Source organism: Phalacrocorax carbo, chromosome 3 (assembly GCF_963921805.1).
Source record: "Phalacrocorax carbo chromosome 3, bPhaCar2.1, whole genome shotgun sequence".
Taxonomy (NCBI): domain Eukaryota; kingdom Metazoa; phylum Chordata; class Aves; order Suliformes; family Phalacrocoracidae; genus Phalacrocorax; species Phalacrocorax carbo.
This window is the reverse complement of record NC_087515.1, coordinates 128,526,968-128,552,903: the sequence shown is the minus strand read 5'-3', so window position 1 is coordinate 128,552,903 and position 25,936 is coordinate 128,526,968. Positions and strand designations below refer to the sequence as shown.

Here is a 25,936-nt window from a genome sequence, read left to right as displayed (position 1 = left end):
TGGTACAGTTTGATTTTGAAATCTCATTTTTAAACTATATTTAAAGGTTTAAAAACCCTTTAAAAGGAATGAAAAATTATGGGTGTAATAAACGCATTTTGGTTTGAGCTGAATAAAATCATCACTTATTTGAAGGGAAATTGGTAGGTGTAAGCTAGAACCAAGAGACATTCACACTGGAAACAAAACTCAGTTTAACAGTAAAGAAAATTAATGAGTGGAATGATTCACTGAAGGGCTGGGATTGCTCTGTCACTGGACATTTTAAAATCTGTTTTATTTGGGTTTTTTTGTTTGTTTGGTTGGGTTTTTTGGTTGGTTTTATTTTTTTTTTTCCACCACTTGAGATAATAACAAATTCTGAGGCGTCCCAGAGCCTCTCATGTAGGAGGCCAGATGACACGATTGCAATATCCCTCTTGGCTTTACAATTCCTGGCTCTTTTAATCTCTTTGCTAAGGCAAGTCAATAACGTTATTAGGGCTGGCTGGAAGCTGCCGGTGATGCTTTGCACAGAAAAAGGAAAACAATTTTCAACCCTTCCTTTGTGTTTGATTACAGAAAGATGAAGTTATGCCTGGAAACTGCTTTCCAAGTAACGGCGGCAGCGAAGATGCGCCTCTGCCTTCATCCAGAGCTGGGGGCTGCTGCTTCACAGCGGCGTGTGGCCACCCCAGGGCGGGCTGGGAGGGGGGATGCTTGCGCTGGGCTGGGCCCTCGGGGAGCACAGCCTGCAGGGGGGATCCCTGGCGCCAGCGCAGCCTCTCGCCAGGACGGAGCGGTGCCGCATCGCAGCACCCCGCGCGCCCGCGCAGCGCCTGTGCAGCCCTGCGGCGCACGGTGCAACGCCAGGAGTTGCTCGGGTGCCTTTGCAGAGGAAACGCGCCTCTAAAATCACAGGTTTTAAGGAGCTGGGAGAGGCGAGGCTTGCCGCCAGGAGACATGCGGAGATTGCTTTCTTCCCTAAATCTGGAGGTGATTTCTGCAACCCTTGCACGCGATTTGTCTTCAGGTTTGCTCAATGCACAGAACATGTTGCTTCCAGCAAAACCTTTTTCTTTGCATCTCGAAGGACGAGGGGTGCAGACGGCCGGTTATCCCGTCGCAGCTGATGGGCAGCGGCTTTCCATACATGCCCACCTCTGCCTCCTCACCATGTCTGATCGTTTTTCAGTCCCTCTCTCCTCCTGCAACAGCCCTCACTGGCTGTGGTCCACTCCTGCACCTACTGAAAAAGAAACCAGCATCTTTCAAGTCTGGGAGAAAGTGGGTCACCTCTCCAGGAGGGCTGCCTGCCTGCCAGAGGAGGTGATGAGCACAGATTATTCTGCACATCCAGCATTATATTTCCACTAACATCTTTCCATGCAAAGTGTCCCAGGCTTTGCTCTCCGGATTCCTTCTTCTCGAGGCTCCCTCAGTCCAAATTTATCCTCTTGCTGGAGCAAAGACTGGGAGCGGGCAATTTGGAGGGAGAATTTATGAAGCTGAGTTGTCTCCGTGCCCGTGAAGTTGCAGCGGATACTGCATGGGAGAAGGGATCCGAAATCCTGCTGAAAGCCCAAAATGCAAACACATACCCTCACCTCCGAGCTCTGGTTTGAACAGGGGGAACCTGGGGCTAAGATGACGCCCCAGAAATGCAGGAGAAATCGAGGGATGTGGTATTTCTGCTCACCACAAGCTCTAGAAACGCAGGGTTTGTGCATGTGTGTGCGTACGGCTTGTGGTGTGCAGGAGATGGGGGATTTATTGTCTTAGACAAGAGAGACCTGTACTCCGGTAAAATCTGCCTTGCTCAGGCTGCCCTGATTTTGTAGCGATAGGCAGCAGTCGGTATTTACACTTTCCAGAGCACTCGGTGGATACCAACTAAAACAAGTCCAGCAGAGCTGCCAGGACACAGAGGAGACGCAGGCGTGGGGTGCCCAGAGGGGAGGTGACGAGCACGGGTTATCCAGCACACCAGGCACAGGCTGGGGAAGGCCCTTTCTCCTCCAGGTGCCTCCAGTTAGAAGCACATGGCTTAGAAAGGGGCAAAGGGGAGCAGACTCTTTGCTTTGCCCTGTTGTGCAGCCACCCCAGCTCCTGGCCAGGCTGCAAGGCGCCAGGCACTGCAGGTCGCTCCTCAGTCCTACGTTAGCTCACTCTAAAAATTCCATAGTTTTTGATATTAAGAAGTTGCATGTATTTAATTTTCATCCCTTGATTTTCCTCTCTCCCTGCTGTGACACTGAAGGATCTTAAAAATATGGGGATTTTCTTCCTTTGGAGGGTCCCACAGACTTCAGTCGGGTGATGTCTCAGTCTGATAAACCAAGAGAACAGCAGGAGCTGTTTTCTCCAACCCTGAAATTATTTTTGCACCCTGGGTCTGCAGCCCCTCCATTTTTAATCCCTCCTCAGGACTGTATCCCTTGTGCTTTCATCGGCGTCATTCCCTCCAGCCCCACGGGAGATGTCACCTCCTGTCTCCTCCTAATGCAACCGCTCGCCTTTTCATTGCTAATTACTTGTTAGCACAGAGGGTTACGTGCAATTGCACTTTTCCTTTATGCTGAGTGTGGGAAGCAGCTTATAAAGGAATAAGAAAAGAGAAGGGGGGGGATGGGGAAGCTGAGTTTTTATTTTTTAATTAAAACACCAGGGTTTTGATACCCAAGAAGATCAGAAGTAGCTGTATTTCCAAGTGCGTTATAAAACTCAGCCCCTGTGGGAAACGGCTGCCATGAAATGTGTTAAGCAGATGGAAACGCACCGGGTTACACAGCAGCCGCTCTGCAGGCAGGGAGCGCGTTCCTTGGCATCGGGGGCTCTGGGTGGGGGGTGCAGACCCAGGCTGGGTGGGGGTTCTTGCCCTTATTTTCCCCAGAGGGGTGTAAAGAGCGGGACTTCAGGTGCGCTGCTGCACAAGGCATTCCTCGTGCGCTACAGGGGTCGGATAAAAGCAGCGCCGAGGTCAGAGACAAATACTGTGAATGTCGAGCATTTCGAGCACCCAGTGCCGCTGACAGGGATTAAAGTGGTGTCAGCTACCCCAGCTAAAACCATGACAAGCTGATACTCCGATGGCCGAGGCAGCGCGGGATTGCCCGGGTGCAGGAGGCGAGCGCTGGGAGCAGAGCTCAGCGTGGCACCGTGTGCTCAGCGTCTCTGCGGGGGTCTGAGGACCGTGCTCTGAGCTGCCACGGGTGCCCAGCACCGGGACGTGTTCAGGCTGTTTCTGACCTGTCCGCGAGCAATTGCACCCTGTCTGTGTGCAGGTTAAACCCGACCCCCTCCTGCTTTGCCCCCAGCCTAAACTTCTGAGGCGTGCAGAATAGCCAGGCTTTGCTGTGCGCCCCCAGGACAGTCCCGGCTGCCTTGGTCCTTCAGATGAAGAATACTGAGATGAAGTAAGGTTGATTCGGGGGCTCAGGTGCATAACACAGGCTCCTCTGTTCCCACAGGGGCAGTGGAAATACGGACAGACAGACCAACGACTGAAGGGCAGCAGTGGCGGCTTATTCCGCGTGACCTACCTGAATGGCTGAGTTATTGTCGTCTATGAGCGTGTCTGTCACCTCTACGTGCCCTTCCTCCACCACCTCTTGCAGGACCATCCGGAAAGTGCCAACGAGCCTACGGAGCGAAGAAAAGAGAAGTCGGGCGAGCTGTGCTGACCATCCACCACCATTCATTTTTAATGGGAAAGGGCTTTCCTGGCCAAGTCGCCAGAGGTTGTGTGGCTGTTTTTGCTTCCCGTTTGCCTTAGGAGGAGGTAGATGTGAGATGCGGGATCAGAGCGCGGCCAAGGACTCTGGCAGCTGCAGCCAGTGACCCCAGCTCAGTGGAGACGGTGGGCAAAGGAGAAGCCAAGAGAGAAGCCGTTTCAGGGTAACACCGTTGGGGTGAGAAGAGGAGGAGGCTTTGGGAACCATCAGTCTTGTGCAACTAAGGGAACCCAAACTGTCCTTTTCCACCCTGAATGGCTGCAGTTACGTCTGCACTAGAGAACTGAACAAAGCAAGGACGAGGGCGCTGTCCCTCACCCCTCCGCACCAGGACGTTGTCAGCACAGGCCATGGGGAGGTCCCAGGCCAACATGCCTGACCCCAATTCACCCGCCCAGGAGGGGTTATCCTCGGCAGGGCGTCCCTGGAGCCGTTTGGATGTGGCTGGCTGTGCGTGGGATGAGTCGAACGGCCCAGCCGGGTTGGAGAACAGGGCTCATGCCGGTTAGTTTACTTGGATGGACATAGTCTGGAGGCGCTGCGTGTGAGTCTGAATGCTGCCCAGAGGAGACGACTGACTCCCTTCTGCTAATGGAGGTCTAATCGTAACCGATGCCTGAAGGCTCGTGTCCTTGTCCCAGCCCACTCCCAGCCTGCCAGGTGTCTTCAAGCAACGCAGCAGGGACCCAGGGAAGTTAGGCTGTCTGCATCCTGGGGGCTTTCAATACCCAGCTGGAAAAAGCCAGGAGTCACCTAGTGTGAGGTCAAGTAGACCAAGCTTTGAGCACGAGGCTGGAATAGACATCTCCTGAAATGCCTTCCAGTCTGAATTATCCTGTCATCCTTCGATACGATCTTACCATCCTTGATCCTATTATTGCTGTGGTCTGTAGCGTGTGGGGCAAGCTGCATGCCAAAGTTCAGTCCCTGTGTATTTGTCACACTTCATGGAGTTGGTGACAGGCTCACCTGAGCCAGGACCACATGTCCCAGAGCCAAAAGGGCCCGTGGCTGAAGGGAGACATTTACAGCAGGTATAGAGCAATGGTTTAACACATTATTTCCTCCTTCCCAGGTTGTTCCCACTCTTGTGCTGGATGCAGAGCACTCCTGTCTTCCCTTCAGTGGAAAACCAGTTGGTTTCCCACCACCACTGGTGCACCGAGCAGCCTGCCTGACCCTGCACAGGAACAGACGAGGGGGGCTCACATCTCTCCCATCCGACCGGGACATGCTGACTCCCACCATGGGCTGAGATGAATGCTGAGGCGAGGGTGTACAACACCTTCCAACCACCATGGCCGTTTCTCCCGTGGGCATCTAAAAACCACCTAAACTCCCCCAAGATGAGCGGGATGAAGGCATCTAATTGCTCTTAGTGGTTCTTGCCAGGGCTCGCTGCAGGCTGCTGCTCTCGCAGCCAGGGAGTGCAGCACAGTCTGCACTAAAAGCATCCACTTTTGTTAAATTACAGGTCCAAACAGACACCGCAGAGAGCGGAGCAGCCTGGCACCCTCTAATAAAAGTCATTACTTATTTGTCAGCTCATGGCTTGTCAAAGAGCTGTGGCTTTATGTTCTTCATGTTCTGCTGTTGTACCAGAGGGACCTTCCCAGCCTGAGAAGAGCCAGCTATGAATCAACAAGTGACTCCCGACACGGAAAAAGCCTTGAAACAGTCAACGTGGAGCTGCCTGACACCATCTGCCTTGCATGTCATCTCCAGGGCCGCGATCCCAGATGACAGCGAAGATATTACCCTGCACACCAGGAATATATCTGCAGTCCTCTGCTGGCTGGGGCCAGCGAGAAAGCTGCTGCTGATTGAACTACTTCCTTGCAAACCTTAAGGCATTGCTTACTGTGACGCTGCTTTATTGAGACGTGATTTCAGAGAGGCAGACGAGAACTCCCCGTGCTGTGCGGTGGGAGGCTGAGGGCTCCTCTCCTGCCCCTGTGTAACCCAAGCACCCGATGCTGCGCCTGCATCGGCAGCCTCGAGACCCAGGGTAAAAGCAGGGTTAGCAGATTTGCCCCAGGTCAGCCTGTGGCAGAGTCTTTCCCAGCACTCGAGCCATCCCCTTATGCTTTGGAGCACTCTCTGAAGTGCAGCACGACGCTGGATGGAAGAGTGGGGTCTGCTCAGCCCTGCTCAGCCCCCTGGGGTCTTCACTGGCTTTGGGGCTTGACTTGCCTGGGTCCTGCCTCGCCAAGCCTCTTTTTTTCTTTCCCTGCCCGAACACCCTTTCTTTGCACGGGTCCCTGCGTCCCCTTGTGCGCACACCTGCGTGCGTGGGGATCAGACGCTACTGCCGTGGGAATTTCCCTGAAGAAATCACACTGTGCTGTGCAGTTATCCCACTGTACACATTTATAACAATAAACCACCTGAAGAAAACTGAAACATGACCTTACTGGTGCTCATCTAGCTCTGCCTGGCTTGCAGCAGCAGGGAGGTCCGGAGGTCCTGCTTTCCAGCAAACCTCTGAGGGGTCCTGCTGTCATTTTGCTCCAGGAGCGAAGGAGAGCCGTGGCCAACCTGCCCCGGTGTGCTGTGCAGGATGAGGCCCTTCCCTCCCCTCCTCAGCTCCGGTGTGCTGAGCAGGGGTGGGTCCCAGCACTGAGCTCCTTCAACCCTATCTCCGAGGTGCCATGTAGGGCACGGAACACGAACACCTTTGCTTTGTGTGCTTCGTATTGCTTCATGCACAGTGAATAACACATCCTTGCCTCCCGTGGAGACCTGCTTTTTCTCTGAGATGGGTTTCTTGAGCGAAAAGGCTGCTGCTTCAGCCTGGATTTCAGGGTTTGTGAAATAATGTTATTTGCTGTTTGCAGAAGCAGCAGCTCTCTTGCTTTTCCCTGAGAGAAATCTGCGCTTTATTTCTCAGGATTTGAGCACAGACTCTGTTGCAGGGCTCTGGAGGGCTGCCCTCTGCTCATGGCTGGATTCGATTTCGGCAGGTCACTTTGGAGGGATGCTCTTGTGGCTTAAGCTCTAAAATCAAGTTATTGTAGTGCAGTTGCTTACAAGTTACGTGAAGGTTGCCAGGCTCAGCTGGTAACGCACTGCGCGGTTTTTGCTTTTCCATATGTTTGTAGGTGTCGGTATTATTTAACCTGTTTGCTGATGGCAATAATAATATGAAATAAAAATATATGAAATATATTGAAATAATGTCAAAAATAATGAAATAATATGAAATAAAATGAAATAAAAATGTAGCCCCTTGGAAATGCCACACAGCCCTAAGGTGTGGTGGTGGCTTCTCTGCTCTTCTTACACCGAGGCGGACCCAGGTACCTTTGCCTCACAGGTACATATTGCCCCAGGGTGGCCTGATGGAGGAGCAGAAAGCTTCTTGCACTGACACAGGGATGGCAGATGCGTCTGTAAGTGGGAACACCTCTCAGCCATGGGAAACGCCCTTCCTACCGTGATGGGATGTGCAAAGTGAGCTGGAACCAGCCTGATCTCCAGAGAACTTACCCTGGGCTCAGGCTCCCTCCCAGCAGCCCTGGTTTAATGAGTTATCCTCAGGGGAGAGCTGTGGTTTCAAGACAAGGTGTGCCCCTTTAACGAAGGTCACGGTACGATGTCTATGGGGCTGAGGAAGAGCTAGGCTTTCGCTTGTCTTTGCAGTGAGCTATGAGTATGTGGAGAGTCTGCCAAGCTCAGCCGTTTTGTGGTAGCTTGCTTAGCTGCCATAAACTGAGCACGTGTCTGACACCAGAAGTGTGTTCGCCAGGTTCAGGCGGATAACTGAGTTTTCCTGATCAGTTCAGTGCTCTAGAAAACCTGACTTACACGAGACTGCAATCCACCTTCTACTTCAGTATCCTCAGGCTGATGGAGGATGGACAACAGTCAGGCTGCAGCACGGCAGCTTTGGGCATTTCTGGCTTCTATTTAAGCTGCAGAAGCTTCTCTGAAATGGTTTCAAGCTGCCTTGCCTTATTTTGCAATTGCAGGGGGTAGGAATGTGCCCGTACCCACTTCTCACTCCCTGAACACCTCTTGGCTTCCTGCCTGAAATCTCCGGCAGCCCAGTGCCCACAGCTGCTGCTTTAGCGACGAATCAGCGCAGGGCTGAAATATTTCCCGAGGGATCTCGCAGCCCAGCTCAGAGCTTTTTTTTCGAGGGCCAGTACGTCTGAATCACAGACCCGTTGTGTGGAAGGGACCTCCTGCACTGAGCAAGACCATCACCCACTCTACATCTAGAGTTTGGCCATGGCTTCATCTATCCAAGCCTCAAAAACCTCCATGGATGGAGATCCCCCACCTCTTCACTGACTTTTTAAGGCTGCACCACCCTCCTGGGGAAGAATATTTTCCTGATATCCAACCTGAACCTCCCAATCCACAGTCTGTGCCTGTTGCTCCTTGTTTTTCATCTGTCACTACTGTTATCTCTGTAACTCCCCTTCAAGTAGTTGCAGGCTGCTGTCAGGTGGTCCCTTGGTGTCCTCTCCACCAGACCAACCAAGCCCTGCTCCCTCCACCTCTCCCCCCTGCAGGTTGCATGCTCCTGGCACTGCTCAGCTGAGGGTTCATTTATGGTGGTGGTGGTAGTTTCAGCTGACGGCTGGCGGTATTGACCCCACCGAGGACGCAACTGAAGTCTTTTATGAGTCATGACAAGACTTTGCAACGAGTTGTTTGTGAACAGAGGAGGACTTGTGGGTGATGTGATGGTTGGAGGCCGTCTTGGGCATAGCAATCACAAAATGATAGAGTTTCTGATTCTTGGAGAAGGAAGGGGGTCAGCAGATCTGCTACCTTGGACTGCCAGAGGGCAGACTTTGGCCTGTGTAGGAGACTGGCTGACAGCCCTGAAGGGCAAAGGAGTCCAGGAAGCTTGGATATTCTTCAAGAAGGAAGTTGTAAAGGTGCAGGAGCAGGCCGTCCTCATGTGCCGAAAGATGAGCTGGTGGGGAAGAAGATTGGCCTGGATGAGCAAAGAACTTTGGCTGGAACTCAGGAAAAAAGGAGACTTTATGACCATTGGAAGAAGGAGCAGGCAAGCCAGGATGACCTCAAGGATTTTGTGAGGTTATGCAGGGAAAAGAATTAGAAGGGCCAAAGCCCAGCTAGAACTTAATCTGGATACTGCCATAAAAGACAATTAAAAAATGTCTCTATAAATACATTAGCAACGAAAGGAGGGCTAAGGAGAATTTCCATCCTTTATTGGGTGCTGGGGGAAAAAAGTGACCGAGTCTGAGGAAAAGGCTGAGGAACTTAATGCCTTCTTTGCTTCAATCTTTAACAGTAAGACCAGTTGCGGCCTTGCTAGGAGGGGTATGAGAGTTGCTCAGGGCGTTATGGCATGGCTGCAGCCACACACCCCAGCGGTGGTTCTCCCTGGGAGCATCTGGGTCTGGCCCTGTCAAAGCAAGTACCAAGGAGAGTGGGAAAACCCCCTCCAGGAGACAACAGGGTGCAAACATCGTCAAGAGGCATTTTGTGCTTGCTCAGGAGCATGGCTGTGGGATGGGGGTATATTCGCTGATGGTACCGAGCTGGGAGGGGCGGCTGATGCACCAGAGGCTGTGCTGGCACCCAGCGAGAGCTGGCCAGGCTGGAGAGCTGGGCCCAGGGGAGCCTCAGGGAATTCAACCAGAGCCAGTGCCAGGCCCTGCCCCTGGGGAGGAACAGCCCCCCGCACCAGCACAGGCTGGGGGGGACCTGCTGGAGAGCGGCTCTGCTGAGAGGCCCTGGGGGTGCTGGGGGGCAGCGAGGGGACCCTGAGCCAGCACCGGGCCCTTGGGGCCAAGGGGGCCAGCGGTGTCCTGGGGGGCATGGAAAGGCGTGTGGGCAGCAGGGCGAGGGAGGTTCTCCTCCCCCTCTGCTCTGCCCCAGTGAGGCCACATCTGGGGGGCTGCGGCCAGTTCTGGGCCCCCCAGTGCAAGAAGGGCAGGGAACTGCTGGAGCAAGGCCAGGGCAGAGCTGCCAAGGGGATCAGGGGCTGGAGCATCTCCCTCGTGAGGAAAGGCTGGGAGACCTGGGCTTGTTCAGCCTGGAGAAGAGAAGGCTGAGGGGGGATCTCATCAATACCTATAAATATCTGAAGGGTGGGTGTCAGGGGGATGGGCCGGGATCTTTTCAGTGGTGCCCAACGCCAGGCCAAGGGGCCACGGGCACAAGCTGGAACACGGGAAGCTCCCCCTGAACATGAGGACAAACCCCTTCCCTGTGCGGGTGCCAGAGCAGGGGCACAGGCTGCCCAGAGAGGCTGTGGGGTCCCTTCCCTGGAGACATTCACCCCCCGCCTGGACGCGGCCCTGTGCCCCTGCTCTGGGGGTGCCTGCTCCAGCAGGGGTGGGACGGGGTGAGCTCCAGAGGGCCCTTCCAGCCCCCACCAGTCTGGGATTCTGTGATGGGGGGAGCTGGGGCTGATGGGCAAGACCCCAGAGCCAGGCAGCATGAGAACAGGGCAGCAGGGATGTTGCAGGCAGAGGTACCCATCAGGAGAGCACGTGCCCCAGCTGCAGCACAGAGCCAGGGGCCCCTCCTGACCCCCGAAACAGACTTTCCTGGCACATCCTCCTTCTGTGACCTGCTGCGGTGCTGCCTCTGTCTGCAGCAAGGTCACCCGAGAGAAGCTCAGAGGCTGGAGCAACATGTCCATCTCCAGCACGTTGATGCTTTCCCCAGCCAAGCTACAGTCGAAAGCGCACACTGCCTGTGAGTGCTCGGAAGCGCAGGCTGTTGCTACCACGGGAGCGTATAAGAGCAGGTATGTCAGAGCCAGCCCTAGCCCTGTGACAGCTTTTCCCTAGCCACACCTGGATGGCGGCAACAGGCAAAGAGCAGATGCTCCCCCCCTCCTAAGATGGTGAGATACCCTTTCACCATCCTCTTAGCACATCTTTGCAACCCTTTCAGCCTGACCTGTGTGCTTCTGCACTCCCCAGCGCTGCTCGCTGACCTCGCACCGGCTCATCTGCAAGCGTGTGAATTATTGGGAAGATGCATCTCCCTTAGGGTGGGGATAACGGGCTCCTTCGGACCCCTCCCAGCCCACTTCCCCTGGCAGGCAAGAGCCAAGCAAAAGGGAATGAAATATTCAGCACTTGTCTACACAGCCTTTTATTTCCAAGTGTTTCATAATTCATCATTGTGCCCCGCTCCCTTCCCTGGCATTTCTGCTGATGGAAAGAGAGGGACTTTTTCTGGGTCACTCGTAATTTTATCAGACTGTAGGAACATCTCTTGTGTCAAACCCAGGCTGGCTGGTTCGGTGCTTAGAGCTTGCACCAAGCCTTACACCAGGGCAGCCTGGGGCTGCTGCGCGCCCCACGACCCGCTTTGCTCTTTGCCCGTGCGGCACATTCTTTCAGCGAAGCCATCTGTGTGCCTGGTGCAGTTCAGGAGAGACAGTGGCTGGGGGGAGAGTGAAGCCCACCAGGCACTGCCAGCACTGAAGTGCCCATTCCCTCCGAGCAAGGGCTCTGAGGCCAAGATGTGCACCTTCACCTGGCTTTGCTAAGAGCATCCTTCAGCCCATCAAGTCCTGTCCCATCTTCTCTACTAGTGTCACTTGGATACTGTTTGCTCCCTGGGCTCCTGCACCCAGGGTGAGCCTCTGGTAGGGTGGTGGCATCTCCATCCAGCCATCGTCAGATCCCGGGAAGTGACAAAAAGCAAATCATGGCATCTCTGTCCTGGTTTGGCCCCCACCTCCGGACACCCCTCACATGGTAGGGTGGGAAAGTAGGGGGATGCCACAGCTTTTAACCCATTGCCAGGCCTGCAAGAGCCCAAGAGAGTGGAACGAAGGCTCAACTGCCCAAGGGAGGATCCAACTTGCACTTACAGTAAAGACCTCAGGGACAGCTGGTCTCCTGCTCCTGAACTACTTGGAGTTGTTGGCTCCATCTAAATTAGGGAATTAAGTGCTGCCTGGGCCCTGTCCCGTGCCCATCCACACTGGGATGCTGCCTGCCAGGGCTGGCCAGGCCAATGCATCCTCCCCAACCCATCTCAGGGATGCAGGGGCAGGGGTTACCCGGGGCTGGGCGGCCCCAGCGTGGTTTGGAGAGGAGAGCTTCCCCGCCTGGCAGTGGCCAACCCAGCTGAGGGCTTGGGACAGAAAAGGACCCTGGCGATGTCTGCGCAGTGCACAGCCTCCAACCTGGAAGCATGGTGGGGAGGGAGAGCAGTTCTCCCAAACGGCTGCCCCGTGCACACTTTGCCCTGAATTAAAGAGTTTCTGCAACGCAAAACAGACAGCACAGGGACATGACCAATGCCTGGGCTGCTCAGAGAAGTGATTGTGGGAGATGCTGATCTTTTGGACCATTAATGGGGCTTAAACGACCGCATGGCTCAGCCCTACTCAGCTAAAATCTGCTGAGATGATGAACCCTTGCGGACTGGTCGTCTCCAAGAGCCACCAAATCCCCACTTCTTGGTCTGTGATCAGGCCACCTCTTCCTTTCCTTACCAATAAACCAAACAGATGGAGTTGCTGATGACTTCAGGATATAGAATCATGGAATCATTAAGGTTGGAAAAGACCTCCAGGATCATCAAGGCCAACCCCCAACCCAACACCCCCAGGCCTCCTAAACCATGGCCCCAAGTGCCACGGCTGCACGGTGTTTGAACCCCCCCAGGGACGGTGACTCCCCCACCTCTCTGGGCAGCCTGTGCCAGGGCCTGACCCCTCTGGCAGGGAAGGCATTTTCCCTCACACCCAACCTAACCCTCCCCTGACATAGCCTGGGGCCGTTCCCTCTCGTCCCATCACTGGTGACTTGGGAGCAGAGACCAGCCCCCCCCTCACTCCAGCCCCTCTCAGGCAGCTGCAGAGAGCGAGAAGGGCTCCCCTCAGCCCCCTCTTCTCCAGGCTAAACCCCCCCAGCCCCCTCAGCCGCCCCCCAGCACACTTGTGCTCCGGACCCTGCCCCAGCCCCGCTGCCCTTCTCTGGACACGCTCCAGCCCCTCAAGGCCTTCCTTGAGCTGAGGGTAGGCAGATCTGCTAAGGTTTTAATGAGTCTGGCTGCTCCCCTCTAGTCAACCCCACTCTTCCAGCACCTTTCTGAACCTAGGCTCTGAAACTAGACACATTTTTTTTTCAGACCACACTGAAGCACACACGCTGTTATTCTTGGGCTTCCAAGCAATCGCAGCAGCTCCCTGCCAGCTTCCCTAGACGTAGCTGCCCCGTGCTCGGCGTCCTTGCCCGCGCAGCTAAGCATAACCACTCCCTGCACGCGGGGAAACGCTCTACGACAAGATCTGGTCCCCGCAGGGCTCCGCCGGCTGCCAGCATCCTCGGTGACGAATCCCTGCCGAGCACCGCTCACGTGTGTAACACCTTCAGCACCCGCCATGTCAAATTTTCATTTCTTAATCAAAATATTGCGTGACACCAAATCAAACACGGTGCAAAAGTCTAAGTATACTCAAATTACCACTTTAGCAACCAGATCTGTAATCTCATCCCAAATGAGTTACCTGACGGGATATATTTCAATACGACAGGGCTGACTGGCACTCATTATTGCTATTCCACTTGTCTTGCAGGGTGAAAAGAAAATCAATTTATATTTAATGAGAATTTTTGTGAGAGTTTCCTAAAAAAACCCCAAAGTTAATTCACTGAAGCAACTTTTAATACCTGGAGGCTGCTGAGCTGGAACTGCTGTTGTGCCCTACATTTCACCAGGTTATCCGAACGTTAACAAAACAATAATAATTACGTGAGATTGCAAGTGTAAGCTCTGACTTGCCTATCGCACAGGCCGGGTGCAAAGGGGGTAATTAGGAGGGAAGTGATTTAGGAAGCTTTAACTTGAAGAGTCAGATGATTACAGATGAAGCTGCGATTTGGCTAGACAGTGAAAAAGGCTCTTCATTTTGGTCCAAGCTCCAGGGCATTCATCGCATAAGCTGCGGGAGGAGATGGTTTGCATTTATCAGCATTGCCCAAACACCAGTTTGTACATAAACGCAAGCGCTGCAGCTTCCAAACGTACAGTCAGACCCCCCAGGTATCCAACAGCAGCTCCCTTTCAGCTCATTTACTTTCTGCTTTTCCAGCCTTAGCTCCCGGAGAGCCACTGCCTTTCCCCCCAGGTACCCCGGTGAGCTTTACAGACCAAACAGACCCACCCAGCTGCTCACCAGAGCAGCTCCCTGGTTTCCCATCACCCATTTTTGTCCCCCTCGCACATCTCTGGTCTCGCAGTCAGTCCTGCCTGGTTGCAAGGCATCACAGAGCTAAAGGACAGCCACTGCTGTGGGTTGCTGGTGCGAAGTAAGATGGTCCTACAGCAAACAAACCTTTCTTGGAGGCAAGCTGGCCACAGCTTAGCCCCTGGTGCATGTCCCAGCACAGGCATCCTCACGTGCTGGGAGGCAGAGGAATTATAACACTAGAAAATGCTACCATGGCTAGAAAAAAATAACTTTTTTCAACTTTTTTCAACTTCTTAAGCAGAGGAGGGCTTGGGTTTGCATGAATCTAGAGCTATGTGGAAAAAACTAACCCATGAAGGGCCATTTTACCAACCCAGGTCTGAAGAAACAGGGAGGGCTTTGAGTCATAACGCTCAGCACGCGTGAACTCTGCGAGGCGAGAGGGATGGGACATGCCAGGGCAAAGAGGAAAGGCACAGCCGACCTCCACGTGGCAAACCGAGTCATGTTTGGCACATCGTCGTGGGGCTGTGGGCAGGGCTGGACCACGGTGAGTCCGGGGCAGAGGCTCAGCGATCCCCTTTGCATGGTTCTGCCACACAAGCCTTCTCCACGGCCACCTCCTGCTGGTAGGGCTTTGCTCCACCCTGGAGACAGAGCTGCCAAGGCAGCTAGCTCTGAGTGTCTCAGGTTGCCTCCAAGAAGGACTTTGGGCTCAAGACCCTGCCCAGAGATCATTTTAAATCTACCCTAGATGTAAAAAAATATGGTGTCAGGACAGGCGTATTTGTGTCTTTGCATAAAGAATAACAAGTGCTCTCGTCTCCTTTTTTCCCTTTTCCAGACACCCAAGTTGCCCAGGGATATCAGATCTAGCCTTTGCTGGGGTTTGTGGGAAGCCCATCTGTGCTCTGTGTGCTTTTAAAACTTACATATAAAGCTGAGGAATCTTCAAAGACTCCCTTTCTCTAAAATAGACTTTGCTCAATGACCAAGAATATGTTAAAACCAAACAAAACCCCAAAAAGTGAAAAACCCTGATGCAGTTTAAAATCATCAGGGTTTGCTCATTTTCCTCTCTCCCTGGGGAAGGCTCCATCCCACCTACTCGTAGCTGTCCTGCAGTTCACCTGCAGCCCCTGAGCTCTCTGTGCCCAAGTGGACACTGTCCCAGCTCGACACAAATCCATCCCAGATGCCTTAGATGTATCTGATTTGGGGAAAATGCCCGTGGGGGGTTCTGGTCTTGCTCTGCTGACTATTGGACGTAAACCCCCTGCCCAGGCTAGAGGCAGCCAAAGCGGGGAGGTGGGAATTGTCCTGTTGCTGCTGGAGATCTTAATGAAATGTGTTTTCCTGGTGATGCAAAATGAGTTTGGTGGGGACCAGTCCAGAGGAGGAAGGTCTGCCCTTGAAAGCGCTCAGACACAAACTCCTCCAGACCTTCCGGCAGAGGATCTGAATTTCTAGCGTTACAAAAAGAAAAGGGTTTGAAAGCCAGCAAAGTATCATTTCCTATAGTAGCCAAACATCTCGCCTGCCTCAGGAGGTAATAAAACATGAAAGAAAGGGCTCAAACCTCTTCTTCTGCGCAGCCTGCACTACACAAGCCACATTATCACTTGCTGGCCGTGCCCAGCTTGAGCTGCGCCAGCCGCCCCGGCTGCCTTCTCCCCTGCTCGCTTTACTCTGGCTCTTGGCGAGGCAAGACGATTTGCAGCCCCTCCTGGGAAGTCTGGACTCCGCTCACCTCTGTCTCTGCGGCTTCCCTCCTCCACGGGCCTCAGCATTTCAGCTCTTTTTTTTCACGTGCCAGCCTTGCCTGCAAAACTGGACAACGTGTACGACACGGTATCACTTGCAGAAGGGCTGAGCTGATACCCCTGTAGACATCTCGGCTGATTAACTTGCATCTCTGACATGCTACGGAAACTTCTACCTTTCCAGGTTCCTGCCCCTGGTGACATCGGTCCTTTCAGGTCACAACCAAGCACACCCTGTCCATCTACCTTCTACCTTCCATGGAAGCTGATGCTAGAAAGTCTTCGTGAGACTTCAGACTTGCGTGCTGCAGCCGTCCCATTGCAAGGGGCTTCGTGCAGCAGGAAGGTTTCAGGTAGATGATGCCTCTGCTTGTGGACCAGGCAGCCGTAGGTGTACCACAGACACCAGCCCTAAGGCCAAGGAAGACAAGCTGAGCTTTAGGAACCTCAGGCTCTGGAGCACTCGGCACGCACCCTACTTTGGGGAGGGGCATGTGAGAGGAGACCCTGCTCACTGGCCAGATCCCCACCATGCCCATTGTGGATCAGCTGGAAAAGCAGTTGGACTAGGACCTTCTTCTGAGGTGAATAATCCCATAGTTCAGGAAGTGCAATGGAAAATGGAGGAGAAAAAAAGATGTTAGTTTATGAAAAGGCATGAAAAGAAAGGGTGCAGCCCATGGATCAGGAGGATGGGGGAGCCTGGGCTCCGAAGAGGACAAATCCGTTCGGAATGGTAACCCAGGTCCATCAGGAAGCACCACAGCTCGCCAAACCTTGTCATCCCAAGTATGAGTCTTCTGGCCTATGTAAGATGTCCACCTTAGGACTCTTGGGGCCAGAGGGAATATCTCTGTGTCCAATAAACTCACGCAGATTTTTCTTCCATGAAGATGTCAAATCCAGTTTTGAACCTGTAAACTCTCAGTACCCACCAGATCTCGTGGCAGGGCTCTCCACAGCCCACCCAGCATCACCTGAAGACCCACTTCATCCTGAGCCTGCTCCCGCCATCTTCATTTTCAAGCCTTCCAAGTTTTTCTACTGAAACAGGTAATGAATAACTGCTACCTCCCCAGTTTAACCCTGTGGCTATTCATTCTGTTTTGAACTGGACTAATTTAATTTGTAGTTCCTCATATAAAGCTGTTCCAGAGCTTTTGTCTGTTCTATTGGATCCTTTTTGATCCTGCACAGTTGAATAATGCAAAACCAAAGGACTCTCACAACCAACAGCTTGTTGCGAAGACAGCCTGAGGCAGCCTTGGAAAGCAACTTTCTGTGTTTCCAGTGCTGAAAGGATTAGTGGAAAAGCTTTTTTTAATGATGTTCGGGTGATCAAGGTTACTGGATTGCTCCCAACTACTAAAACGGGCATAAGATTCCCTCTGAGAGACCTGCCTGGTCTGGATTTCACACAATAAAGTTTGAGGATCTGAATCACATATGAAAATTACAAACATAAGCCCTAAATTGTGCAGGTGGCCCCCAAATCCCGACGAGCTTCCCATATGAATTTTTTTTGTCTTATTGGTGAGATTAAGAAGGGACTCTAAAACGTTTCGGACTGAGACAAAGGCAAGCCAAGCACGAGGCCGGCGTGTCGCGATCTTACGCAAACACTTTGCCTGGGTTACAGGCGTACTTAGGCGTATTCATAGAGATTTAATTGCTTTCTGTCTTTCTCTGGACAGAACTAACATCTTGACGTGCGCAGCAGGAGCATCACTCACCCAGTGGTCCGGTGAGTCAGATGCAGAGCCCTGGGTGCAACCTCAGGGTGTCCCTGGGATCTTCCACACTGAGAGGGACGAAACTGGGGAGAACTTAACCTCCAAGGGCTGCAGCTCCGACCTCTGCAATGTTTAAGGAAGCAGAAAGGCTTGCCCAGCTGTGGTCCAAGCACCGTTTCAAGGAAACCACGGCACCTTCTGGTTTGCAAAACGCAGCCCTTGCAGCCGCCTTCCTGCCTGGAGCCTGAGCGCTGCTCTGCATGGGGAGGGCACTCACGCAGGAGGGGAAACCTACCGCACCAGACTTAATCATTTTTTCCATTATACTCTTTCTACAGTGACGCTGCAGCAGATCATTTTCTGCGGATGAAACGGTGAGCACCCTGGTTTCTGCAGGATGAAGGCAGTTTCCTACAAAAGACTTGAATTCTGCAAAGATCTTAATTGCTGGAGAAGCCAGACTACAAAGGAGAGAACAAAGCCCTATTTTTATCCCGGAGAGCACAGTGCTGTATTAAAAGCCTTTGGTATTCTTCTCTTTGTCTCCCTGTCAGGCAAGGAGAGCCAGCTCCTGCCTCTTCCCCGTGGATATCGGTTTTCTGCAGGGGGATGTTATCTGTGCCCCCACCCCTGCATCGCCCGGAGCCGACGGGTTTGTAACATGGCTTTCAGCCTCTGGCCAGATCCAGTTACTGCTTCTCGCCCCGGAGAGGAAACAAGTGACATAGAGGAAAACAAGCCACCTCAAAGCAGAAGCTCTTAGGTTTTGTGCATCCTTCCTCATCCTTAAGGGATGTGGTCGCTGACTGGTATTGTCCTCGGTTTATGCACAAGGAAAACATGTGGCCCAGAAGAGGTTTGTCCAGGCTGTCCCAGCAGGTCAGGGATGGGAGCAGCAGCAGGAACCAGACCTTCTGCCTCAGGGATGATGCTCTGTGGCCACTGGACCACACAGCCATCCTCTCTGATGCCCCACCAGCATGGCATGCTGCCCCAGCTGCTGCCTCCACCTGCTTCTTGTATCTCTGCCTCTCCTGTGCATGTGGTCTTCCATGCCACATCACTCACACGTGTCCCAGTGTCTTCTGCTGCTCAGACCCACTCAAATCCACATCTGGGACCTCACATCATGTGCTTGCCTCCCGCATATTCCCCCTCCCAGGGCCCTTCACTGTGGGACCACATGCTATGAATTTTTACCTGTCTTGAAGGTATTTTGTAGGTCTCCCCAACGGACCAGAAAAGAAAGAATCATAGACTCATTTAGGTTGGAAAAGACCTCTGGGATCATCAAGTCCAACCCCCAACCCAACACCCCCAGGCCTCCTAAACCATGGCCCCAAGTGCCACGGCTGCACGGTGTTTGAACCCCCCCAGGGACGGTGACGCCCCCACCTCTCTGGGCAGCCTGTGCCAGGGCCTGACCCCTCTGGCAGGGAAGGCATTTTCCCTCACACCCAACCTAACCCTGCCCTGACGCAGCCTGGGGCCGGTTCCTCTCGTCCTGTCACTGGTGACTTGGGAGCAGAGACCAGCCCCCCCCTCACTCCAGCCCCTCTCAGGCAGCTGCAGAGAGCGAGAAGGGCTCCCCTCAGCCCCCCCTTCTCCAGGCTAAACCCCCCCAGCCCCCTCAGCCGCTCCTCAAACCACCTCCAGGAGTGACATAGAGGAAAACAAACCAGCTCCAGGAATCAAGGACAGGGATGAACTGACTTCCAGTAGGAACTCGGTTTCTACCCAGGTCATCCCACCACGCAGCAGTTATTTGGCTTTACCATCTGCTTTCCGGGATGGGATGCGTGGCATCGGCTGAAGCAGCTCACGTCTGCAGGATGGGTGTGTAGGACTCATGGTTATTGGTCCTTCTCTTGTATGGAGCATTTTCAGCCTGCTTCTACACTAGTAAATTAGCCACGGGCAGAATGTGGCACTGCCCCTCACCCACCCGCACTGGGTCAGGGCATCCCTGGGGTGGTTTGGGTGGACAGGAGAGTTTCCCAGCCTGGGGATCCCTACCCCGTAGGCGTATAACCTGGAGACAGGTTTCTGGGCTGGCTGCACTGCTGGTCTGACCCATTTGAGCCATCCTCATGAACTATCTCCCCCTTTCTTTGGGCACTCAGACACACGGTGCCCTGGGGAACAGCCCCCAGTGACAGCCACCGTCCCAGAGCTGAGACCCACCAGAGACCACAGCCCCTGGGAGCCGACGCGGAATCAGCTGCTGGGAGGAGGCTGAGGCATCTGGCTGGGCCAGGAAAGGATTAGCTTACCAGCTAATTAGCTGCACTCCGATGGCCACGGAGGCAGGAAACAAAGCAACCCAATGAGCCACACAGCCGCGTCTCGGCACTGGCCCCCTCCATTATTCAGGGGGACCTGCATCAGGTGTCGTGCCTTTATCTGGGGCTTTGATAAATAAGGCTAATCAGCTGGATGTGAATTATTCACAGAGACCACGGCTCGCCTTTCCAAACCCCAGTGCCAGGGCTCTGCTTCTCCCCACTCTCCTCCCTCCTCTCTAAAATTTATGTCTGTCTGTCCTCCTACAATTCATTTTCGTGCAGGGAGGATGGGGCTGTAGCCACAGCACTGACTTGTGACCTGGGGCTTAATTTTTTTTCTTTTCTATCACAGATTCCCTGCATTTCCTTGCAGGAGGTGCTCAGCACCAGCTGCCCAGGGCAGGGCTGGGACCAGGTTCATTGGCTGGGCCTTGGGACGAATATCCTGGTGTAGACATTTCTTAGCCAGCAGGAGAAATGCTGTGAGTCTGAACAGAAATCCCCAGATATTTCCTTTATATTTATGACTTGAAGTACTCTATTCTGCAGGTTGATTCCTGCCGTGGATGCTCAGGTCTGAAAGATAGTCTTTCCTCCATCCGTAGGCAGCTCTCAGGGTTGGACTAAGGCTCTCCTGTCATTGCCTCTTTTGGGGTCCTTGTTGTCTTCTCCTTCAGGGAACTTCAGCCTTTTCAGGCCACCCTTCAACCACAGCCAGTCCTCAGTTCCTTGTGCCCAAAGCGCGTCGCCCTGGGGCAGGGCATACCTTGCTGCTCCTGGCTCTCCCAGACCCCTCTCCAGCCATCACCTAAACATGAGTACCTGTTGCCACACACGTGTCGTGGGATGTCTGAGACAAACACGGGGCTGGCAGGTAGAATTTTGGATCTACAGGAGACACAGGTCCTTCCAGAAGCTGGATACTCAAGGGCACTTGGGGACCTTGGGGACCTGAGCTGAGCCCAGATTCCCACTGGACACCTGCAATGCAGTGAGAGGAGATGAAGCCCCCCTTGGGATTCTGCTTCCCAGGGGAGATGTCTTGTTTGGCGTTTGCTGAAGGGGCTTTCTGATCCCAGCTCCTTTCCTGGGCTGGGCTGCTCCGGTGGCCCAAAGCAAAGGCGGCAGCAAGGAGAGCACGCTGTGCTTGGTCTCTTAATTGCTGAGGGACAGGCTGAAGGCACGCTGCCACAGACACGCTTTGGAGCTCATTTTACCACTGCCTATAAATGCCATCATGAGGGAACTATTTCTACTGTGAAGGGCTTTTCAATTTAGCAGAGAGAAACGGAACAGGTAATTAAACTCAGCAAACCTCTGCAGGGAGGTGCTGGATACTCTTCTGCTGTGCTGAACGCTCCAACACTTGCCCTGGGCAGCTGGGCTGGTCCAGCTGTGTCCCACAGCTGGGTGAGAGGAGGCTCTGCCCGGGGTCTGGCCGCTGGGGAGGATGAGCTCTGCATTTCAGTGCTTAAAGGGGGCTGATAAAAAAGGTGGGACAGACGTTTTAGCAGGGCCTGCAGCGACAGGACAAGGGGAGATGGGTTTAAACTAAAGGAGGGGAGATTCAGACTAGAGAGAAGGAAGGAATTGTTCACGCTGAGGGCGGTGAAAGCCTGGCCCAGGCTGCCCCGAGAGGTGGTCGATGCCCCATCCCTGGGAACACCCAAGGCCAGGCTGGACGGGGCTCTGAGCAACCTGCTCTGGCTGAAGGTGTCCCTGCTCATGGCAGGGGGTTGGGCTGGGTGGCCTTTAGCGGTCCCTTCCCACCCAAACCCTTCTGTGATTCGATGATTCAATGACTCTGTGAACATGCTGGGTAAATATTTGTTGGTTGTTGCAGGCCAAGGGTGGTTTGTGGGTAACCGTCATGGTTCTTTTGAACCAGCAGCCTCTGATCCACTGATATAAATTTTTAACAAAGCTGGAAATACCGATAAATGCCAGTGCAGCAAAGAGTTCGTACGGGGTGGGTGGGGAGAGCCAGGTTTAACCTGGCAGCCGTCCTAGGAAAAGAATAGGAAAGCTTGTGCAGGATTCAATGAATAAGCAATTAAAAACGGGAGCGTAATCAGTGACATTCAAGGTAGGTTTATGAGGAGATCGAGCCTGTCAAAACAAGCTTGGTTTCCTTCTTCGGGGTCGGTTTGTTTGGTAACCGCACGCGAGGAGCGGGTTCTTACAAACTGTTTGGTTCAGCACTGCCTGCTATCAGCGCTACACGCTAACGAGTGCAGATTAATGGAGAAACCCTAAAAATAGGGCATCAGCTGAGAATCATCTTCGACTGACAGTGCCATAGTGCAATTTTGCTATTAAGCCCATGACTACTACTACATCAGTGACTGCGATGTAAAAATAACTTACAATCAAATTTTCAAATGATGTGAAGACTGACAGGGTGGAGGCAGCCCCGCAGAGCAGCGGGGGCTTTGGGATGCGCCTGAGCCAAAGAGGGCACTCCTGCACCAAAAACACTTCCAAGAAGCAGCATCTGCACCTCAGGCTGGCAGAAAACGGACCCGACTCATGAACGCAACAGCTCCGGAGAGTGCGGTGCACCGGCAGCCCCGCACGGTGGATAAACCACCGATTAATCCGTACCTGCACAGACGGAGGAGGGATGGGGGAGAGGAGAGGTGTGTTTCAGGCCGCAGGGCTGGGGAGATGCAGGGCAGAAGCGGGTGCATCCAGCCTGCGCCTGTACTTTAGAGGGAGGATGCTGAAAGTTGAACGTTGGTGGCATAAAGAGCTGCAAAGAGGATTTGAGATGGTAAAAATCGCTCTGCAGTGAGAGGTGCCAAGAACAGCCTTCTCAAAAACAAGACTGAGAGGTGCTTCGACTACAAATGTGCTTTTGAGGGCAGAAAATACCTGCCGAGCAATGGGCAGAGATGCTCCTGGTTTCATGTGCTCTAGACACCGCGATGGGGGAGCCCGGCTGCCTCAGCGCAGACTCCTGGGTCCCTGGGGCAGGGGCCACAGCATGTGGGGGGTTCTTTGTACCAAGGGAGCACTAAATTGATGGAAGGAGGCAATTCTCATGGGGTGGTGGAACCAGACTGCTGAACTGGTCATCCCTTAATGGTGAGGAATGAAGTTAATCACAAAAGCAAAGAATGGTGGGGGTTGGAAGGGCCTCTGGAGACCACCCCGTCCCACCCCTGCTGGAGCAGGCACCCCCAGAGCAGGGGCACAGGGCCGTGTCCAGGCGGGGGGTGAATGTCTCCAGGGAAGGGACCCCACAGCCTCCCTGGGCAGCCCGTGGCACTGCTGGGATGCGGCTGCAGCCTGCTCCCCTGCAGCATCAGCAGTTGCTGCCCAAAGGTAAGGGGGCTCAGCGCGTGCTCCTCTGCGGCGGCCCAGGCCCTCACGAGTCAGAGGCAAACTGAGGAGAATGTCCAAATTGATAAAAATGGCAAAAGAGAAGGTCGTCCTGGAAGCGGGCATGGCTCTTGGCTGGCTGATACAGCCGACCTCTTTGCATATGCAGCTCACCAGTGGAAAAAAGGCACTTTAAGCAATTTGACTGAACTAGCTGGATATTTACTTTGTGTTGGGTATTTGGAAATTTCTAAGAGACTTTGGTCACCATTTAAGCAGAAAGAATTACCCGAGTGATCACTTTCTCAGCCTCTAATCAGTGCAACCTGCTGATATGCCCTGGCCTTTCCAATTCCCAATTCCATGGAGGAACAGTGACGGTTCTTCATTTCCAGACACAAAAACACCACTTTCTGCTTTTTATTGCACCTTCCAAGTGAATTTTTTTTTTCCCAGCTTTTAAGACGGAGAGAGAGAGAGAGAAGGGATTGCTTCTTTGTGTGCACAGCACGCAGACTTGCTGTCTGGGAGGTAAATTGTGCACATCCTGAGGAGCAGTTTGTTAGGGTAAAAGTATCTGGTTCATTTGGCATCTTTTCATTCCCGTCTGCTGGGTAACGAAGATATGAAGGTCCAGGTCATTGTGGATGGAGGGATGCTCTGTCCCTTCATGTCGGCCAGCTGCCGGCTGCACTAAGCCTGTGCAAATGCGTGGCAGCATCCAGGCTGTTCGCTCACACCAGGGGAGTAGAAAGTGAAGGAAGGCAATGAAGGAGCATCGAGTCAAAGAAAAAAAAACCACTGCTAACATGAAAAGCAGGTTCTGGAGCCTGGAGCTGTCACGGGCTGGGGAAGGAGGTGGATCTCCAGGTCTGCATCTGTCCATCTCAGGCTCCCATCGCCTGTCTGCTGCCCACAGCACCCGAGGAGTCCCTTCTCACACAGGCCCTGGGACAGTTCAGGGCTGCAGAAACGATTCAGATCTCCTATTCCGTGTGCCCATCACTCACGCACTTACTGCCACCACAACTGCGCTGTCTCGGTGAAGGGGCCTGTAGGAGGTGGTCCGAACACAACCCGAAGTGACTCGTACCGCCGACGGCCCCTGCGGCAGAGCTGCGATCTCCCCGCAAGCCCTGGGCCGCCCTTCTGCGGGTATCTGCCACCCTTTCCCCACCCAACGCATCCACCTGGGCTGGGACCCTCCGGGGGCCCCTTACCTTTCCCTTTCCAGAGAGCGATTGAAGAAACCAAGTTTCTTCAACTCTCCTTCTGCTACTCAAGCTCCTACTTAAAAGCAAGGCAAAGGTAGGTGATTTTTCTTCTCAGTTTGTCTTTTAGGTTTATTGTTTTGCTTGTGGAGGTTTTTTTTATGGTTTTTTTTTTAAAACCTTGCATATTTAACGTGCCTGCCCTGCACGCCGCCTGCCTGTCGACTCATTTCTTTTGCTCTGAAGCAAGCTTTTGCACGAACACGTGCCTGGGGGATGTTCAGGAGACCCTGCTGGGGAAGCCACTGGATTTCAGTGCAAAAGCATTAGTGCAATGTCCAACCACAAGCATGAGCCCTTCCTCGGCTCCCCTTTTCCTTTCCCCCCTTTAAAGTCAGTGTGAATGTTCTGTAGGACACCTCATGTACGCCACCCCTGTTTTTTGCGAAATGCTCCCATATTTTTGCAATGACAGCATGGAGGAATGTATGAAATACACTAAGGCTGACAGAAGGGACAGACAAACTTTCCTTCTCTCATGTTCATTATTAATGTGGGGGGAAAACTTAGAAGTTTTGGAAGAACTGGGAGAAACCTTAAAAAGTGTTCATAAATTGCACATAATACATAAGTCCTGGCAAAACCCATAGTCTCTATGTGAGAAAAAATTACAAGAATAAGGTAAATAAACACTTGCAGACTTTGCAAAAGCCGAGGAACTACATTTAGGTATCGACTCCCGCCTTGATAATTAACCAAAAGCTTTCAGCTCCTTTTAAACACATGCAAATTGCATTGAACCAAGCGGCAGCACCTTGGGAAAACCACGGCACAGCCGTGGCACTGACCACCGTCTAGTCGTTGGTCGTTACCAACCTCACTCGCTGAGCGGGATGCGTTGCCCCTGCGCTTCCTTGCCCTTCCCAGGAGATATCAACCACCCCCGTCTTCCTCACCCTCCAGCCTCCTCACCAACCTGGGATGTGGCTCCAGCTCAAGCAGGAGCTCCCTCTTCCCACCGGGGAGGACCCGGGGGGTCGGTGGGAGGGAAGGGCAGACCACGCTCTCACCTGTTGGTGAAGACTTTGCTGTAGTTGAACACCTGGATCTCCAGGATCTCATTCCCGTCGATATTGCTTGCCACCGGCCAGCGGAAGGTCTGCGGAGAAAGGACAGGAGGGAGAGGTCAGGCTTGTTTCAGGGAGCTGCTGCAGAGGCGATGGGGATGGAGCTGTGGTGACCATGGAGAAGAGCTAACTAGCCTAACTCGCCAGATGACCATGACAAAAGGCTAACTGGCCGAACTTTTTCCAAGCAAAAAGGCAGACAGGGATGTTTTACAGGGGTCTCATGAAGCATGTGCCTCAGTGCCAAGTATTTTATATATATAGTGTGAATATTCACACATATGTTTTACATTTACGTATTTCATAGAATCATAGAATCAATAAGGTTGGAAAAGACCTCTAGGATCATCAAGTCCCACCTTTTATATGTGTATATATATAAAAAATACGTATGTATGCATAAATGTATATACATATAAAAATCACTTTCATTTGTGGTTTTGTTGCTTCCCAAGCCAAGAAGTCCATCTGCTAGGCTAAACCGCCCGAGCTGCCTTCACTTCTCCAAGTCACGGGTCTCCTGTGACCTCCCAAAGCCAAGCACACCCCCTTGCCAGGCTGCTCTCGGTGCACGCCGGGATGGGGACGTGATGCCCCAGGTGCGGAGGCAGCGGGGTTGAGCCCTGC

The 25,936-nt window shown here is 53.2% G+C and overlaps 1 protein-coding gene across 4 annotated transcripts in view; it reads right to left on the bottom strand.

Annotated features, from left to right (window-relative positions):
* Positions 1-25,936, bottom strand: part of OTOF (otoferlin) — a 111,737-nt gene that overhangs the window by 68,971 nt on the left and 16,830 nt on the right. For all 4 annotated transcript variants that reach the window (XM_064448387.1, XM_064448388.1, XM_064448389.1 and 1 more), the window contains exons 3-4: positions 25,253-25,341; positions 3,522-3,621 (exon numbers count right to left, since the gene is read on the bottom strand). In XM_064448387.1, the coding sequence (XP_064304457.1) occupies positions 3,522-3,621; positions 25,253-25,341 (189 nt within the window). The remainder of the gene's footprint in view (positions 1-3,521; positions 3,622-25,252; positions 25,342-25,936) is intronic.